Here is a 19540-nt window from a genome sequence, read left to right on the forward strand (position 1 = left end):
GCTGGATGAAAGCAAAGAATAAATGCCGTTGTCCCAGCACGAATTGAGTCCTGCTATTTCGCGTGTATTCTACCACATAACGATGCCAGGTCTCCATAAGGATTTGTAAAAATGTGCTATTCGGACGTAATGTGGGAGAAACGTCAGTTGTGCTTGCGAATCTGCAATTGTGTAAACATTATATATGTACTGCTACGATAGAGACATCTCGTAGCATTAGCGACAGTTGTGTTTAGCCACCATGTACTGTAGTTTTTAAGGGCTAAGCTCCTTAAGGCGTGGTCTGTCCTTCCTCCGTTGTTGTCGTACGTAGCCACCGGGATGTGAGATGGGAGAGGGTGGCACTTGGAGAGTTCACTAGACGGACGCACGGATGAACACATGGACGGATGGACGAACAGACAGACTAGCAGATGAGCGGACGGATGGACTGACATGAGGAGCGGGTATGTGCCACAGGAGATGCGAGATGGGGGTACTTAAAGTGTTCACTAGATGGACACACAGATGGACCGACAGACAGACTAGAAGACAGATGTGTGGACGTTCGGACGGATGGACGCACGGACAGATGGAAGGACACGTGGAGAGACGCGTGGATGGTCACGCGGACGGACGGAAGCACGGAAGAGCTGACGGACGCTTCACCCCAATTATAATTCGCTCTGTAGATACGCTGTAGTTTTTTTTTGTAGCAGTGTGCAGGGCTACCATCCTCATGTACAAGTGTTACATATCAGCTTACCGCTTCTTGTGTTGCTAATACTCATGTTGCTGTTGGCATCGTGTTGCAAGTGCAAACAACTGGTTATATAAAACATGTGCGACTTTTCATCTTATGTCTGTGTGTACAAGACTTCGCGTCTACTTAGCGTCATTCCGTAACGTGTCGCTCAATAACAAATATTACAATACGGCCACCTTCCCTTCGCATGCTTCGCATAACGTCGATTCCCAAGTTGCATGGGATCTGCTGAATTTAACGCAAAATCCGTTAAGTAATGCAAGATCAATCAATGATATTCCAGTACGGGGCTCACAATTCTATCTATCTATCTATCCATCTATCTATCTATCTATCTATCTATTTATCTATCTATCTATCGATCCATCAACTAAACCTGAAAGTGAAAGCGATCGCAAGTAGTAGAACCAAAATCTCTGTCAAAGGCGTCTTTTGAAATCCCCACTTCGTACTACTCGCCGGTATAATCCTGCCAACCGTCATCTGGACTTTTCAGCAATGATGGTACTACTGTACCATTCACGCTGTAGGATATTACCGTTGCGTTTCAAAACATACCACTATCCGAGCAGTTAATACAATTGTGTGCGAGTTGCTCGGTGCATACGGTAACGTGATAGAATGGTTATAGTGAAAAATACGTGTATGACAGATTGAAATAGTGACATGCCGACCACGAACTTATGGTACATTTGTACGGTAAACGGACCCTAATAAATGAATCCACCATAAGGATTTGACTGGGACAGTTGGTGAAAATGAGAGCTATTGTTATACATCAAAGGTATCTCCCTCGCCAAGTGAGCGTTGTTTCATAGAATGCCAGCCAAATGACGTTTCCATTGGAGAGCAGCAATTGCGTCAAGCGTTAAAACTCGTTCACACCTAGGTCTAGCACCGGTCGTGCGATAAAGTTAGTCGAAAAGCGACTGGTAGCAAATAGTCGCAAAAGACCGCTTGGGCCACAAGGTGACAGCTTTAGCTCATCCGCTCGCTCCTTGATTTTTCAGTCGGACGGCATCAGTTGCAAAACTCTGAGCCAGTCACATGAGCAGGAACATTACGTGAGCTTACTTTGCGGGACACTGGCAAAGCGAGCTACATGGAGGTAGGAAAGCTATATGCGAGAAGACATGAATTCTGTGTGACGACGATACGTACAGGTCCCACTTGGCCGTGAACAATCATGGCTTTGAACTGCCGCTCGAAAATGGTAGCAGGTGTGTACGAGCCTTTAAGGCCGTGTCGCATCACTGACCGTTACGAGCGTTTCGTAACGCTGATCTGAAGAGCTTCGGTGCTGTGCTAATCCTTAGGCACTCTTTCAAGGCTTGCGCATGCAGTCTCGTTTCAAAATAATACCACTTAGGTGACGTGAATCGCTCGAACGGCGTATACCACGCTACAGTGAGTTCGTCAATGCGCAGGCTACGTCTACAACCCACGCGAGGCACACCGACGCAAGGAGCAGGCGTGCATAGCCAAGGCGATTGCCAGCAAAGTGAAGCAGGAGCCTTCGGACGACCAGAAGCTGGAAGCACAGAGCACCTCTGCATCCCTAGATCCAAATACTCCTGCATTGCAGAACCCACGGCGGCTTCCGCAGTCACCTCCCCCGCTGCCACTCCAGCTCAGGCGGTGGGCAACCACTGCTACCCTGGCCAGCACTCAGGCCGACGCTCGGACAACGCCAACTGGCAGGTTGACGGCTGCCGCACCATCCACCACATCGGCTGGACCAGTTGCACGGCCATACTGCGTAAGTGCGTGTATTAAGCCATTAGACAAATACAGACGTGTGAACACCACTAAAATTTTATGCTGCCGCATTAACCTCGAATTAAAAGGCGGTGTTTTAAAAGCGAAGGAAGAAGCAAGATGACAGTCGGAACAGCGCGGCCTTCGCGCGATGTATGATCGCTAATGATAACACCATTGACCGGAACGAGATCCATACCGTAAAATCAACATTGCTGTCGCAGCAGCCGATAACTACTGTAAATCTACCCTACCTAACAGTAAGCAACATTGGTTTATGGCAGTAATGCGAGTTGAAACACGGTAGCCTAATTAGGTCAAAATTGTCACATTTTTTTAGAAACAGTGGGGGATAAATGTTGTTGTTGTTGTTGTTGTTGTTGTTGTTGTGTTTGTTGTTGTTGTTGTTGTTGTTGTTGTTGTTGTTGTTGTTGTTGTTGTTGTTGTTGTTGTTGTTGTTGTTGTTGTTGTTGTTGTTGTTGTTGTTGTTGTTGTTGTTGTTGCAGAAGCAGGAGCGTAGAGGAAGAATGAGACAGGTCAATCAGCATGCCACTCAGCATAGGCCTTGCAGCGCGTCACTAGAGTGAATAATTAAAGTTGCACCTTCGGTTCCAAGATGCGAGAAATCTACCTAACCAGAAAAAACTGAATGAACCATTTTCAGTCATTTCTCTTGCATTAGGGTGAGGTAACACAGCGTGTAAATCCGAAAGTGTTTAGTCAAATCAGCAAAGTTTTCCGTTCCTAAATGTTCTCCGCACTTTGTGAAACAGTTTTGATGGTGATATGCCCAGCGTCCAGATTGGCTGGAAACTAGTATTGCGAACAATTTTAGCGTTGAGACGACTGAAGACAGCACGTCAAGATGAATTCTCCTCAGTAAACTTCACATTTCGGAGACGTCAGATTGCTGCATTGCTAAGCAGCGCTTGCACAGGCCTCCGCTTTCGTGCACACTTCGTATCTATGTGAACTTCAATACACCGAGAACACGTATGTGGTGCATGCGTCAACAGCCAGCATCTATTGTTTTTGTTTCTCTATCAGCTTGTTCCCGACCACAAGCTTGCGTATAAAACAGCTGACGAAAATGATTTGGGAGAGAGGGGAGGAGCTTACCACAGACGAGAGCGCCAAATCGGTCCCTTATCTGTACTCTATCGTCCCTGTCGCCGCTCTTGTGCAAGGTATGAAAATGCAGGTTTAAACAATGAAGATTATTATTTTTATGTTATAAATGGTCGGGAACCACTCACGTTGCTTACTCAGAGCCGTTCCAATTTTCATCCTCCGGGAACCGGTGATCGAAAACAGGCCATTGCGGGAATCATGTCTCCTTTTCATTGAAATAACGTAGCAATCTTTAGAAACTTAGTAACGTGTTTCACTCTCGAGGACCTTTTAGTGGGTGATCTCCAAGAAGGGCGCCGCTCACAAGGGAGTCCGTGCCCTGTTCTGACTCTCTCCATTACGCGTTATCGCTGACTACCGGCTAATAAACGTCTGAAGAATAATCAAATATGGCGTTTAAGGCCCCAAGAGCACGACACATAATTACGAGAGACGCCGTAAGAGAGGGCTGTGGATGTTTCGGCCATCCGGTGTTATTTGCCGCGTGCACTGAAATGGCACAGTACACGGGCCTCTGAGATTTCACCTGCATGGAAATGCGACCGCCACGACTGGGACAGAACCCGCGACCTTCGGGTCGGCAGCCGAGCTCCTTAACAACTGCTCCACTATGGTGGGCTCGCTTCATTTAGATTTTTGCATGTATTGCGAAGCTTCTTTTCGTCGAGATTACATAGAAAAAAGGAAGCGGAAAGTGGGGGGGAGGGGACGATGATGTGATGGAACAGCGGTAAAATGTCCCCCCTCTCTCTTGGAGGAACCCTGCACACGTTTGTGCACACATCTGTCCTTAATTTGACAAACTGCCTGAGTACATATTGACACGTGTGGTTCTTTTGGTTTACGAAGAAAGCCGCTATCACTTTCTGTTAAGCGCAACGCAGGCCGCGTTTATATTGTGTGCCACTCTGGAACGCGTTATGACCCGTGTTTAAAAGACTGACACGTGCGGTTCTTTTGGTTTACGAAGGAAGCCGCTATCACTTTCTGTTAAGCGCAACGCAGGCCGCGTTTATCTTGTATGCCACTCTGGAACGCGTTACGACGCGTGTATAAAAGCCGGCGCAGTGCGCCACTGGGGAGTCTTTTTTTCCGTCGGCCGACGACTGTTCACGCCGCTGTTGCTGTGAGTTGCGTTTGGCCCTGTTTTGCTGGGCACAAGTTCGCCCAATAAACAGTTCGCCTGACACCGCCCTGACTCCTGCGTGCTTCCTCTCAAGTGCTGCGTGTATCACAACCTCGTGACATCTGGTGGAGGTGCTTCTCGGTCCATATACCGTACGCCCCCGTCCAGCCGTGAGCCAAGCCCAAGCCGCCAAGAGGACGACGCCTACCCAGTCGTTCGAGTGAGCCGAAGACAACAAGGACTACCGCCCGAATACCTGCCGCTCCCCGACAAGGACAAGAAAACAAAGGCTGCTACGAAGCCGGCATCCACGATGACGGAATCAAGGTCTTCGGCAACCGTTGATTTTATTGATTGATTGATTAAATAACTGATTTATAGATACATTGATTGATTTGATTGATTGATTGATTGATTGATTGATTGATTGATTGATTGATTGATTGATTGATTGATTGATTGATTGATTGATTGATTGATTGAACAGTTATTGATACCATGGTCATATTCAGCGATTACGCAGAGCTCCGCCACCGCCACTGCGTAGGGTTGGTACTGTCACCACCTGTGAGCCGCCGACCACTTACCCACTAAACCAGCTGAGCTCGCTGGCAGCCCTCAGCAGAGACGGCGCTGCTGTGCGTAGGTATTCACAACCATTTGCTGTAGGTTCCCAATTGGGTGGGGTAGCACAGTGTAGAATACCTTACCATTGTATTGCTTTTGTCAAGATCTTGTTGGTGATGTACATGAAGGTAAGAAATTCGATCTTATTTTCTCGACGTGGAACGTAGTTTAAACATGACAGTATTCGACATATCTTGGGGTATTCGGCGATAAAGTTCAGCTAGTAAGGGTTGATTTCCGACCTTGTTGGTGCGACGTGTGTAGGCTTGAAAGTGGAACGTGTATGACCGAATAAAGTGTGACAGAACACACATACGAGTTGATCGTATTCCTTCCTGTCATTTAGGCCCACAAACTATGTCTAACATTGAAAACCCAACCGTGTCTACTTGCGTTGGCAATATATTTCTTTTTACTTTAAAAACACGAGCTGTTATATAACTTTCCTGCGTCTTTTCATCTCATCCACAAGCGAACGGCCCTGGACTGCCTCAGTTTTTCGATGCAAGTGCCCGAACGATGGGATGGTTCTTCGACCAAACAGCCCAAGCCGCTGCAGCTCACATGACAGTCGGAGTAGCCGCAGCGCGTGAGTACACCTTGATAATAGGAGACTACCATGATGACTGTAACGTCTAGCTTTATTGCCCTTGGCTCATTTTTATTCATGCATACCCTCTTTTCCCATGCCAAATACAAGATTGATTGATTGATATATGGGGTTTAACGTCCCAAAACCACATATGATTATGAGAGACGCCGTAGTAGAGGGCTCCGGAAATTTAGACCACCTGGGGTTCTTTAACGTGCACCCAAATCTGAGCACACGGGCCTACAACATTTCCGCCTCCATCGGAAATGCAGCCGCCGCAACCGGGATTCGAACCCGCGACCTGCGGGTCAGCAGCCGAGTACCTTAGCCACTAGACCACCACGGCGGGGCTATGCCAAATACAAGGTTTGTCATTTTGGGGCCATCTCTGGCTAAGCCCTATGTTTTCTTTTTTCTTTCTTTATTTTTTGGTTTTTGTTTTATTTCTTTTTGCTTGCTTGCTTGCTTTCTCTCTTTCTTTCTTTGTTTCTTTTTTTCGTGAAGAAAGTGTGGTAAAATATTAACAATTGCAATTAGCCAGATTCCACTAAGTTTTCGTGTCGAAGTCGCATTACAAAAGATGCGCCAATTACTGTCGAAAAATAGAAAAGAAATAATATGGCGTTTAAAATGAAAAACCATTCCACATATCAAGCATACAGCGTTGCGAATGACGTCTTTCAAGAAGCAGGCACAAATGGGTGGGCAAACTAACGAATCACAATTTTTTCAAACTTGTAAACACATTTTCTCACATATACATACCCTGCCTCAAGTACGCTTAAACCCAGTCTTTTTTACTTTCATTTGAAGCAGCCTTGAGTATGCAGAGTTCACTCCGAAATCTTCCAGGTACCATTTTTTGATTTACCGGTCGCTATTCACTTAAGCCCAGTGTTATAGGAAATCACCGAAATAGTCACCTGGTAGAAGCGCGGTGCCTCAATGCAGCCCCCCCCCCTCCCCCGGCATGCATTCACGGTATACTTACTGACTAAGATTGTCGGCGTGTTTCATGTGTGCTTGAGCTGCGCCTGTTTTAAGCGTTTGTGAGCTTTCACTCCCACACAAAATATGCGACGTGTTGGGTGATGTTTTTGATAAACATGGCAAAAAGTGCGTCTCATGTGTTCATTTCAACACAGGAGGCGTCTACTGCACTCCAGTAGCAGTCATTTATGCTTCGTCGTGGTAGAAGCAAGCGAATGGAACTAAGTCTTCCACGATGCAGCGGTGCTGTGCTGGCCAGTTATTGCGGCTGCCGCACCTCCAGCCCTGGCTCCACCACTGCCCTATCTGCTGCCCGTGGCCGTGGCTCCTGCAATGGTCGGACCCCACTTTGCCTTGCCAGGTCCACAGATGCCACTCCCCAGGCCGGAAGTACCAGCCAGACCTGGTCCGGTGCAGTTCTTCTACATGATGCAGGCGAGCTATCGTACTCCGTTTCGCCGTTATTCGTGCTGGCCTGATCCTCGTTACAATTAAATCCCATTATTCGATATAAGACATTATTGTAAAGCTCAGTCGGGTGATCACTCCCGCCAGTAAATGTACCTTGGATTTTAAATGGGTACAGCACCAATTTCATAAGCCTAGTTTACGTTGTCATACAAATTTCCAGCATATCAGGACGACTCCGACCAGGCGCGAAGCTCATAGATTGCTGATAACATTTTATTTTGACATTGAAGTCAATTTTTGCTTGGCGCACTTACTGCCATCGACAAAATATGAGAGGGACGACAAGGAGCCCCAACCTTCTCCACTATCACATCGACACTAGCGTTACGCCAAACTACAGTACCAATTCTTGTGATCAGAAGCGCTCGTACAGCGAGTTGCGATGACGTCATCTTGTGCGTCGCCGAGCGATGCGACCGTGGATAAGTGACGATTTTTTGACCGCTTGCGTCACTAGAAGCTCACTCTGCGTCGTAAGTTCACGTTAGAGTAGGAACGAAAACTGGGTTTTGTATATATGCTGTAATATTTCAGGGCGCAATCACTTTTGCTAATGCAAATAATGTCTCCAATCTATAGAGATGCATACCGCTGTAAGAAAAGAAAAGCAATTTTGAAGCCAGCAATAAATTGTCGCATTTTTCTGAATTTTGGAGTACGTTGCGCACATTTCATGACACACCCTGTGTAACTGTTTACTCATTAGTGCTTCATAAATGGCTTTGAGGTAAGAAATTTGCATTGGAAGACCGCAGAACTGAGAGGAAACTAGAGGCGCATTGATATGGTTAGGGAATGTGCAGCTGCACGTCTAAACCGACATCGCAATCGATCGAAGTCACCGAGTGTGATGTCCGTCCATAGATGGACACAAAATTACAACGACGATTGCAACCACGATGGTGATAACGTGAGCGCTACAGGTCGCAAATTCTTACATTCGTATCATTTATGGTGCCATCATTCAGCATATTGCCTTTTTTACTATACTTCAAGTGATTTGCGTCCAAAGGTTTACATGTGGCGCCCTTCGCCGAGCAGCCCGCGCAGCGGAGGAACACCGCCACTGCCACCAGGAGGGCACCGACCGGAACCGCGATGCCGAATATGTCCAGTCGCCAACAGCGAATTGCAGGTGAGACCATGGCTGCGCAAGCTGTTTTGTGGCTTATCTATTTGTAATTAATTTGTATTCCACGTGTTAATCATCCTTGCGAAGTTGTCAGAACTCGCCACGGTACTTTGGTGGTTATTGTGCTCGACTGCTGACCCGAAAACAGAGTGGTGGTCTGTTTCGGCTGACTCCAATTGCGAGACGGCTCGTGTGCCTAGGCTTAGGTGCGCGTTGAAGACCTCCAGATGTTTAAAATATCTGGAGCCCTCCATTGCGCTGTCACTCATAATCATATCGTTGTTCTCAGGCGAAAAAAAAAGAACATCAAATAATTACCATGAGGTCTTTGAAAAAGGAACATGGCTGGAGTGTGACGTTCCAAGAATTGCCCTGCTGAGGACCGCTTAACCTGACAGAACTTCTCGACGACACGCCCCCTGCAATATATGTCGGCGGGACTGTTACAGATTGACGGCATCAACATTACGTAAACTCAATTGCTGTCTTTTCACAACTGCAGAAAACGCTCCGCGTGCAGGCAATGCTAGTCGAATAAGCAAAAATGGATACGCCTAACAGGGTCAACGTGGCACTTTCGCCATGGTTTCTCTTGGCGCTGTGCTGAAGTTTTTTGATTGTGGCGTCAGATCGCGTTGCTTCATTGAAGGTGAAAGCGGACCGCTTAATTCTCATCGGCATAAAGAATTTTATTGGCGAAAGAGCGAAAATAATCCTGCTATTGGTGGGAACACTCAGCCTTTTCGGTGAACGCAAACATATTTACTTCAAGTCGAAGAACCTGTTTAGCGAGCCCAAAGTTGAAGACGGCCATTGCTCATGTTGACGGGTCTCTCCGAAACGCACTACAGTCCTTTTGCGCTTCGTTGCTACACTGCTACAGGCAAGGCCTTATCAGTTTTTGAGCTAAGTACGCTGCGACCTTTGCCGCCAATTTATGTATCCCAGTGAGTTTTGTTTTGCCATCAAAAGCTGAATACGCATTCAATTCACCTGATAAGAAAAAAAGCAGCGTCTCGCGAGCGGTGAGCAGCGCGTGGCAGAGTGCAGCGTTCGTTCGTACTCTTACATAAAGGAGCTATGCCTCTGCTGGTGTGTCTTGAGGTAAGGCAAATCGTACGTTCTATTGAACATTCGCCGATCCATGTTTTAAGGTTTCTAATGATTAGGTTTGCGTGCTTTTGGACACTCTGTTGTTCTTGTTGGCAGTAGATGATATTGAAAGCAGGTATATGCACGCCCACTACGCACGCTACGAATGCAACGTGACAGACATGCCGTATATACGCACGAACATACGTGCACGCTATCCACAAACGCGACCTTTGTGCGTGCGTTTGTGTATGCAAAATAAAAAAAATCGGGAGAAATGACTACAGCAGCTTGATTTGAGAATGGGTAGCACTACGGCTTGCACAGAAAACAAGCATATCATAAATATACAGTCACACGTGTAACGCAACGAACTTCCTCAAGCGTTTGCTTATTTAAACGACTCCGCTCTTAGAGAAGGCCGGATATTGATAAAAATTCACACAAGCTCAATAATGGTTTACCCACCGAGCAGAATTAAGTCATCGCAAGCGAAGTAATTAAAACAAACTACTGTAGTGGCCATCACCTTCTTCCCAATGCGCAAGTTTCCGGTTTTCACCGTTCCCTTTCGTGCGTGTCTGCAAGCGTAAGAAAGTGACAGAACGATACGTTGCCATCTCTCCCCCACGATACCACGCATTGCGATACAGTGCAACAGTTTCTGAACATCGCTTTCTACTATTTCGGGCTCTTGCATGCAGCATGGCGAAAAGACAGAAACTATTCGGCCACGTCTCAACACACGCAAGGTGGTCACATCTCCTTTAACGGTTCTCCCAGGTAGCGCCGTTTACAGACATGGCCGCTAGGTGGCAAGCGCTCAGTTGGACTTGCGAATAGCAGCCTGAAACTCGTACTGAGCACTCGCTCAAGCGTTTTCAATCACCTGCATTGTTGAAGCCACTAGATCACCAAGACGACAACAAAACTTCTGTAGAGTTACAAAGGAAGACCGAAAGACTACCACGTTGATACATATGCATCAATATAATCTAATGCAGAAAATCATATAGGGACAAACGAGGGAGTGACACGAGTTCTGGTGTTTGTTTTCTCGTAGTTGTCTCAATTTAGCGCATAAATTCGAATTATGCTTAAAAAGGGCATCAATCCAGAATAATACGTTCACACCATGTTTCAAATCAAATTGCTGCTTTTTGAACTGTGATTGCGGCATATGAACGTCGACATCGAGCCTCTCGCACTGCTACACTGTACCGCACGTTCGCGGTGCCAGCGCATCGACGACTTGACCACACTAAATCTTATTGGTCATCTTTCTTCGCAGGTCCAGAAATCTTAACTGCTGCAAGAAGCAGGCAGACATCCGACTACAACAGCGCTTATGTGCTTGACTTTAGCGCATGATATTTCCCGTACGAATCGAAGCTTCCACTTCGCTACTGGAGATAAGCCGATCGAGCTCTATAGCAAGTAGACGCCAATGCATCTCTATAGTTCACGATTGATACGTGGGGTTTCACGCCCCAAAATCACCATATGTATAAAAAAAAGATGTCACAGTGAAGGGCTTCGGAAATTTCGACCAACTGGTGTTCGTGCACCCAAATTGAGCACACGGGCCTGCAGCATTTTCACTTCCATCGAAAATGCAGCCGCCACAGCCGGGATTCAATACCGCGACCTGCGGGTCAGCAGGCGAGTATCTTAGCCACTAGACCACCGCGGCGGGTCTCTGTATTGTTCAGGTTATGCTCGTTTAAAACGGCCGAACATGCTGGCATGTCAGGAGACCACTTGGTCGCCCATACTGATTCTGAACAAAAGCGTTCTGCACCACAGGGAAGCACCAGCATAGTAATATCTGGGGGTTTATGTACCAAAACCACGGTGCCATTGTAAGGGACACCATGGCGCATAGCTCCAGAAATATTGACCATCTGGTGTACTCCTGCCCAAATGTGGCACACACCATTTCGCCTCCACCCAAACACGAATGCCACGGCTGAGACCTAATCCGAATCCTTCGGGTGATCAGATGAGTACCGTGACCAATGAACCACCGTGCCGAACTCCACTGCTGGGCTAAATGAGCATGTGGCTTGGGGTACTGAATTTGGATGCACCAAGCAACGAGTGACGCATGCCGACCTCTTTCAGGGTCCCGTTGGAGGTTCACTGAAGCTGCCACTTCCAGCGCTGTGGAAGCAACGCTGTGCTCACCGGCGACTGCGCAGGCCACGCAGCACCAGAATATGGGTGGACCCTTCCAGCCGTGTGAACTCGTGTTCTCCCGTGCGATTGCCTCCCTCCCCTATGCCTACTCGACGCAGGTTTGCTGCACGGGTACTGGTGAGCAGCCCTGCAATGCGTTGCGCGGCCCGTACTCGGGCCGTGGAGGTGGTCTCATCTTGCCGGGAACGCCAACGTCATTTCAGGACCCGAAACCAGCGGCTCAAACCAACCACCGCGTTGCGGGCGTGCTGTTGACCGGTCAGTTTTCTTTACATCATACTGTCTATATTATCACCTGGAGTGCGGTTTCTACGCATTTCCTGCTTTCCTGACCTTGAAATCTAACATGGAAAAATTTGTGGGGAGAAGCAAAGGAGCTTGAGAAGATAAAGCTGGATATCGTATGCAGAATGAAGCTGAAAAAAATGGGGTACCTGCAAGTGTGGCGGATGATTAGGCGGTGTCATAAAATTTAGAACACTGAAGGCATGCTCCAGAATTAACTGGCACAAGACAGGGTAAATTAATTTACATATGATGATGATGCATTCAAATTGCTAGTCCCCTCTCGTGCTTTTCATTGCCTCCACTTGTTAGAAGAAAAAAGAAGAAAATTTCGCTTCTTTTATCGTCTCGTCAGACAGCTGCTCAGAAAATCATAAAAACTAGCTACAGAAATGTGGTATTATTAGCAATCAACCACGCAATTAGGGTGGTGGACGACCCTTGATTGTACCGATTTAGGTGAGATAAAAATATGTTGATGCTAGGGGTGTTATAAAGCTGCTTCTAAGTAGCTGGGAACAATTCACCTAATAAAATTGGAACATTCGTTCACTTTATACAAAAGAAGAAGATTCAACCATTAGCAGCATATGTATAAAGAACACCAGTGGTAATATCGTCGCTTACGCATATAGTGTGCCTGTTATGCGCTAAATCAATCATCCCAAAGTGATACGACGTTTAACTTTGACCTTCATACTTCCCAAAGATGTGCACAGACACACCTTAATATGCAATGATTGTAAAAAAAAACACACAGGAGAGTTGACCTCCACCTTGAAAAGTAGGCGTGATAGGTTAACAGGCCACGTGTACATTGCTTTCTTAACTGCCAGCCTTCTTTGATTCTCGGTGCAAGCCTTAAACATGCCATAAAAAAAAACGAATGACTGGGAGCGAAAAATCGGCCGTTTAAAAGTATCGTTGAATGCCTACGCGTCCGTAGTATAGAGGCTAGAAAAGTTTGCCTAGTGTCGGGAAGGGGCGCGCCGAAGCGAAGTAGTCTGCAATGATCCACAGTAGATGGCGCCACTGCTCGCTGGCGCGCGGCTCTCGTGGGCGTCTGCGCGCTTTTGTGCGGCTGTTCGCGTGCGAGCATATATTTTTGGCCGCTCACTACAAGTCCTCCGCAGACACACGAAAAATAATCAAACATGCGATTACATACACTCATGATGACGATCTTGTGAGCTTGACAAGCGCACATTACGCGACCACGGCTTGGGTGCGCAAACCTCATCGGAAGGGGTAGTTTGATTGCGGGGATTAACGTGCCGAAACTGCGCCTTCGTGGAGCGTTCCCGATTAATTTCGACCACCTGAGGATCTTTAACGTGCGCCGAAATCTCGAACACACGGGGGTTCTTCCTTTTCAACTCCCTCAGAAAAGCGGCCGCCGCGGCCAGAAATTACCCGCGTCTTTGTGCTCAGCAGCACAACGCTTTAGCCATGCACTAAGCCACTGCGGCAAGTGGAAGGGGCAGTTTTTCCTTTATCGGCCCTGTACGCGTGGTTCCAGCCACCCTGAGTAGTAATTAAAATATTACTACTATTAGGAACTTAGCGGAAGCAACGAGTTATGAAATACAGCTGAAGTTTCCAATACAAAAACTACCACACAACAACCCCAAACATAACAGAATTCAAGATTGTCTATGAGCATTTATTGCAGTGTTATAAAATGAAACTTCAAAAATCACACATTTTGAAAATTAACACCGATTCCCATCTTTGGGAACAAAGCAAGAAATAGATACATAATTTAACAAACAGTCACATTTTCGTGCGAAAAACAAAAAATACACACGAGCACAGAACATTTTACACTCCAAAAAAGTATGCACGACAGTGCGTGTACAAGGCTAGGTCACTTTGCTGAACTGCAGACGTTTTTATTGACATCGCCTCATTTTCAGAAGTTTTTGTTTTTGCCTCTGAGTGCTCCTCTCCAGGTTCTTTGCTTTTGCAAAAAAGTGTAATCGGGTCAGGGTATATAACCTAATTATGTTCCTCGTAACATCCCTTCCGTGTTCGCTGCACCCAACTTCTTTCAGCTGAGCTCCATGCGAAAACTGCAAAAAGTGCATCATGCTCCCAGCATGAAGCTCATTTCTGCTGAAGAACACAGTAAAGGTGTCTTCAAGATTCCCAACGAGCTCCTCGACCGGCTTGGAAAGGTAAATTATAAATTAACCCAGCATGATCAAATTCTCGCGTAAAAGAAGCATTATCATTGCACTCTGCTTGCACAGGCAAAATACAAAGAGAAGAAGCGCATTCAAGGCATGAAGACCTTTTGAGGAATTTTCTCACAACATAGCCTGCTATGTAAAATACAAGGCGGCTATCACTGTGCTTTTCAATGCAGCTTTTGTGATCAAGCAGCCCTTGTGTTCGCAACACATATTCTGCACGCTCCAAGTTGCCATCATCCAAAATCTCGTCAATTACTGCTGATATGTGGGCTGACTTTTCCCTACCAAAGTCAGATTGCCCCAAAAGTGCTCTGACAACTTCTTCGGGAGAGTTCCCATTCTTAGGGGACCGTGCTAGGCTGTAAAGTGACAGACTGTTGATTATTATCAAGAACTTCTCTGGTGATGGGTGGTCATTGCATCCGAAAGACTGCCTTACAATGCCGAACACATTTTCCATTTTGTCTTGGCTTAAATTTGCCGTTAAGAGATATTTAAAACCAAGAGAGCTACTCAAGTAGCAAAGAAGTGACAGCGTGCTTTTCAAAGTCACACGCAGCCCACAGGCAGTGTCTGGACTCAAAAACTCGCCACCATGCTCAGCAGCGTGCTGTTCCCACTCAGCCAGGAATTCAATAAAATTGTCGAGAAACTGCGCACTCGGTGAGTTTGGTCGGAGGCCTTTCAATGGTGTTCTAGATGTCATGACAAAAATCAGCTTCTCCGTGAGCTTTACAAGCTCTTCTGTAGGTTGGACTGCTCGGAATGTTTTGTTCAAGTGTTTTTTGTAGAAAGAAAGCCCCTTAAGGACTTCTTCACTGAACAACTGAAAAGCTAAGTTCACCCGCATTTTCTCAAAAGAATTTGGCTGAACGTGAGACTTGGTAATGCGTGGCATAACTTTCAGTGTTAGAGAATTCTGGTCCTCTTTCTAGGCTTCCTTAATTACATTGGCATGGGCATGACCAGTTGGAATTTAAAGACCTTTTGACACGAAAGCATTTCGCACATATTTGACCAAATGAGGAAAGTTGGAGATAAAATGCAGGCTTCTTGTTGCGTCCACTGGATGGGGAGCTTGGCACTTTATTTCTTTGATGGATGCTGCAAAGGTAAGAAAATTTTGTTACTTAGGGCAACTGAGCAGGCTCAACGGGATTAAATACAAGTGTCGTGATAAAAATTGGCCTACCTTTGATCCCAAACAGTTTCCATAAACTGCGATTCCAAGGAGCCCCATCACTGGTCCAGTAGTCGACGAAACGGCCAGACGTCTCAGTTAGAATTGTGGCCTCCAGAAGAATTTTCGAAAGAATGTTCGCCTTCATGTTTCCCTTGGAAGAAAAAACTCCTAGGATCTGGGGCCAGTATTCTGGAAAAGGAAATAAAAGGGCTTTGTTAAGTGCAACAACTTTGCAAAGAGAAATGCTTGTGCAGCACAATTTAGTTCCAAAGTATAAAGTATCAAAACGTGAAAAAGATTATACTATCATCACATGCTCTACAGAGAACTCACCCTGAAAAGGCTGAAACATGATGGCAAGGCCGTGATCACTCACTGTAGTCTCGTTGCTTTCAGTAAATGGGCCGAGGTTCACAAAGCCGCTCAGTTCTCCAGAGGTCTTCACACTGATGTTCTCTGAAAGTTTTATTTCGTCGAACACAAGACCACCATGGCAGTTGCGTGCACCCATTCCTTTAGTCTTCTTCTTCAGTGCCTCGAAAACGCTGGCGTTAACCCATATATGCCCAAACTTGATAAAATTAACAAAACTAATTCATTTCTCTGAAATGATTGCTTCTACGACCTCAAAAAACATAAGGCTTTCAATAAAAAAAAGTTCTTTCGAAAAATAAAAAAATGGTTTTGGAGCAATCCTATATGTAGGACACCAATGTTTGACACACTGCGAACAAGAAACATTGGGGCCTATCTCGGTCATACTAAAGCTACCGCACACCCAATAACTGACGAACAACGGACAAAAATATCAGCAGCATCAAGAACAACTTGACTCGATATCACTTATGTTGATTTTTTGCGGTATGGCGCTCAGCTACAAGCACGCGATATAGCCATTTTGTGAATGCAAGCACGTAGCTATTTGTACACCAGTGATCACCTAGACTTGCAGGTGACGAGGACCGGGAATCATAAACACATCTCAGGTGTTGCTACCGTTTTTTTACAGAAAAAAACATTCGAGTCACACTGAAAAGTCTCAGCGTCTTACATGTAGGTTACTAGGCTTATATGGGTTAAAGCCAAACGAACTCTTAAAACCGGCCATGTGTCGGTCTAAACAGGACTTGCTGGGCAGAGCCAGTATCTCATGCCTCCGCACGTGCTCATAAAGCTTGGGGCTCTTTGTGCGCATGAGTATACACTCCAAAACCCAGAGTTGGTCGTACACCATGCCCCTGGTCGACTTTCTGGAGGCAGCATCAAAGCATGTTTTCACAGCAAGGCGTTGTTTGGGAGGCAGACCTTCGATCCTTTCATCCAAGGTTGAACTAGCGATATTCTGGTTCATTATCCTAAGATCTTCCAGGCTTCTGCGTGCCTTTGTCAGCTTTCTTTTCGTTCGGAACAACTCGAGCGACTTTCTGGCCAACCGCTGTTTGAAGCTTGTGCTGCGTTTCTTCTTCAACCTGTACATGTGATTCTGCACCAGCTTCCGAGTGGATTTACAGCGCAAACAGGGTTTCCCGTCGGGGCTGGTCACCAGGCAGTTCTTTGCGAAGTGGGCTGCACCAAGCTTCACGCACTGGCCACTTGCTACTGGTTCAATGCCACATCCTGGGCAAAGTTTCAGTCCATCGGCCTTCTTCAGCGCCTCCGCAGCGTCACACTCATTATTTACGGGCAGTTCATCTGTCTTAATGCCGCGGCAGAACACGGTGCAAAGAAATGAGTTTTCCTGCGCCGCAGTGGCTTATGTGCACGCTCAAATCGTAACGTGTTTCATAACACGCAAGTCGCCGGGTTCTGAGCTTGTGTGCCAGGCGAAACAGAGGGCTGTAGGCTCACTTGGCAAGACAACCTTGCTGCACAATGGGGACGGCAAAATGATGTCCCCAAGCAGCTTGGGTGGCTGCGGCGTTTCCTCCGGGCAGACATTCATCTCAACGACTACATCAACGTCGGTGTTGGAAGCACTTCGTTTCGCCGGTGCGGCTTCGGTGTTACCGAAGTCTCTAGCTTTCCTTTTCTTCGGCACCTGCTTCGTGAAATACGAAGCAGCATGAGGAATTATAGTAGAAATGGCGTCCTCTGTAAGCGCTGGACGTTCACGGTCAAGTTGCACAGTTTCTCCACTGATTACGTGCGTAAACTTTTTCCGGATAAATCGTTCATCGAAGTGGCGCGAACAGACAACACAGGTGTTATCCAAAACTTTGTCCTCCCGCTTGATATTTCTTGCCTATTCCTTCAAGCGAGCAGGGTTGGTTGGAGCACGGAACAACGATACCTTTTGTGTTGACGACTTGTATCCACCTTTACAAAGCGGCACGAAACACGTTCTTGCCTTTTTAGATGGCATTGTGGCGCACACAACGGTTCAAAACGCTGCCTCACATCGTGTCTTGAGCACACAGGGAAGAAGCAAGGAGCCCGCCAACAACGCACGTGCTAACCACGCCGAAGAAAGGTACACGTTTACGCGCCCTCGGCTGCTGCGCGAGCCGCTGCTGACAGCGCGCCACCGACACCCAGCGCCACCACCCGGCCGCCGTTCCACTCATCCAAACTGCTTTCAGCGGCGTCGGGGTAAGAGACGCCCGCTCCGGACACTAGGAAAACCTTCTAGCCTCTATATCCATAGGGCAACACGTGAACCCTTCGCCGCTGTTCACTTTGTTTATGGTTTTGCTGTTGACCTCCGCTTTGAGAGTAAGTCGTGAAGGGTTAATAGGGCCTCCTTTACATCGCCTTCTTAACTGCCAACCTTCTTCGGTCTCAGTGCAAGCCTTGGCCGTGCGGTAAGAAAACTAATGACTGTGCGCTGAAAATTAGCCATTTAAAAGTATCGTTGAATGCCTATGGGTCCGTAAGGCAACACGTGAACCCTTCGCTTTGTTTATTGTTCTGCTGTTGATCATTAACTGTGTCTAAGCGCTTTGTAATGTGCTGGCTTTTAAAACACCCACTATTTGCACAATCCACAACTTTTGATGGCTGGCGCGATCTTACGCTTCTTCCACGAAATATATATGATGCGTCAACTCCTTTAATCTGCACGAAATTCATGTTGATTTTTTAAACTGTTTCAACACATATCTTGGCTTCATGGTAGCTAGGGTTCGATCTACATGTTCCTCAGACTCGGAATGTTCAAATTATTCTATTTTATTTGCATTTTTTTTATTTTTCAGTCGCGCACAAGATAATTTTTCACTCACCACCATTGACGCCGACGACAACATATCTGCGAAACGAGCTCTCTGACGTTGTCGAGGTAAAAAAAAACAGACCTAGAATAACTGCCCACCTACATGACAACTCGCAGGCACCACCCTCGACTCATGGTGCGGCAGCAGCAACAGCAACCCGTACAGCGACAGCAGCACACAGTTGGACAGCATCAGCAGCCATCGTGGGGAGGGTCCTCAGGTTCGCAAATCGGTCTTGCCCTGGATATGATTCACCAATCTATAGCTCAACTGCAGCAGCCGCACTCATCTATGACAACAATTTCGGCCGCTCCTGAAGGCACGCAGCAGTTTTGACGTGCATTGTAGCCGCATGATATGCAGATGCACAAAAATAAAAATACCGTCTTGCATCCAGGCATCTATGGCACAGATGCGGAAGTTTTCAGCGATGTGTTTTAGTGTGGGTGATCCCAGTTACAACTCTTTGTTTACGGCTCCATCTGCCGGATGTTCATGCGTGCAGTGAAGTGCTGAAAATAAAGCCGAGAGAAGACCCATGGTTCCTGCAGCACGGCCTTCAAATTTCCTCTAGAAAAACATGATTCGTAGTCGCCAAACAAGGTTTGTTGCTAGAGCCCGCGTTGAGACAACACGTCTTTGTCAGCACAACAATCGTTTTCCTTACTTATTTATGAGCGTGTATCTCTCAACATTTCTGCTAAAAATAAAGATTTGCTACCTATAATAAAGACTGTTTGGGTCAAGCTGTGGCTGCAGCACCATTTCTTGCTCGACGACTCTTCAGGCCTTCATATCCGCT

The 19540-nt window shown here is 46.7% G+C and overlaps 1 protein-coding gene across 1 annotated transcript; it reads left to right on the plus strand.

Moving 5' to 3' along the window:
• Nucleotides 1-5865: 5865 nt before the first annotated feature.
• On the plus strand, nt 5866-18988 carry LOC142817545 (uncharacterized). The gene is made up of 5 exons (XM_075894581.1): nt 5866-5976; nt 7211-7414; nt 8453-8575; nt 11789-12121; nt 18855-18988. The coding sequence occupies exons 1-5, from the start codon at nt 5907-5909 to the stop codon at nt 18986-18988; spliced, it is 864 nt and encodes a 287-aa protein (XP_075750696.1). The 5' UTR covers nt 5866-5906.
• The last annotated feature ends 552 nt before the right edge of the window (nt 18989-19540 follow it).

Source organism: Rhipicephalus microplus, chromosome 5 (assembly GCF_043290135.1).
Source record: "Rhipicephalus microplus isolate Deutch F79 chromosome 5, USDA_Rmic, whole genome shotgun sequence".
Classification (NCBI taxonomy): domain Eukaryota; kingdom Metazoa; phylum Arthropoda; class Arachnida; order Ixodida; family Ixodidae; genus Rhipicephalus; species Rhipicephalus microplus.

Excerpts from the sequence above, each read along its gene's own strand:
- LOC142817545 (XM_075894581.1), top strand. The coding sequence starts at position 5,907 with ATGGGATGGTTCTTCGACCAAACAGCCCAAGCCGCTGCAGCTCACATG. Across the intron at positions 7,415-8,452 it reads CATGATGCAGGCGAGCTATC|GTTTACATGTGGCGCCCTTC; the intron begins GTACTCCGTTTC and ends TTGCGTCCAAAG. Across the intron at positions 12,122-18,854 it reads TGCGGGCGTGCTGTTGACCG|GCACCACCCTCGACTCATGG; the intron begins GTCAGTTTTCTT and ends GACAACTCGCAG.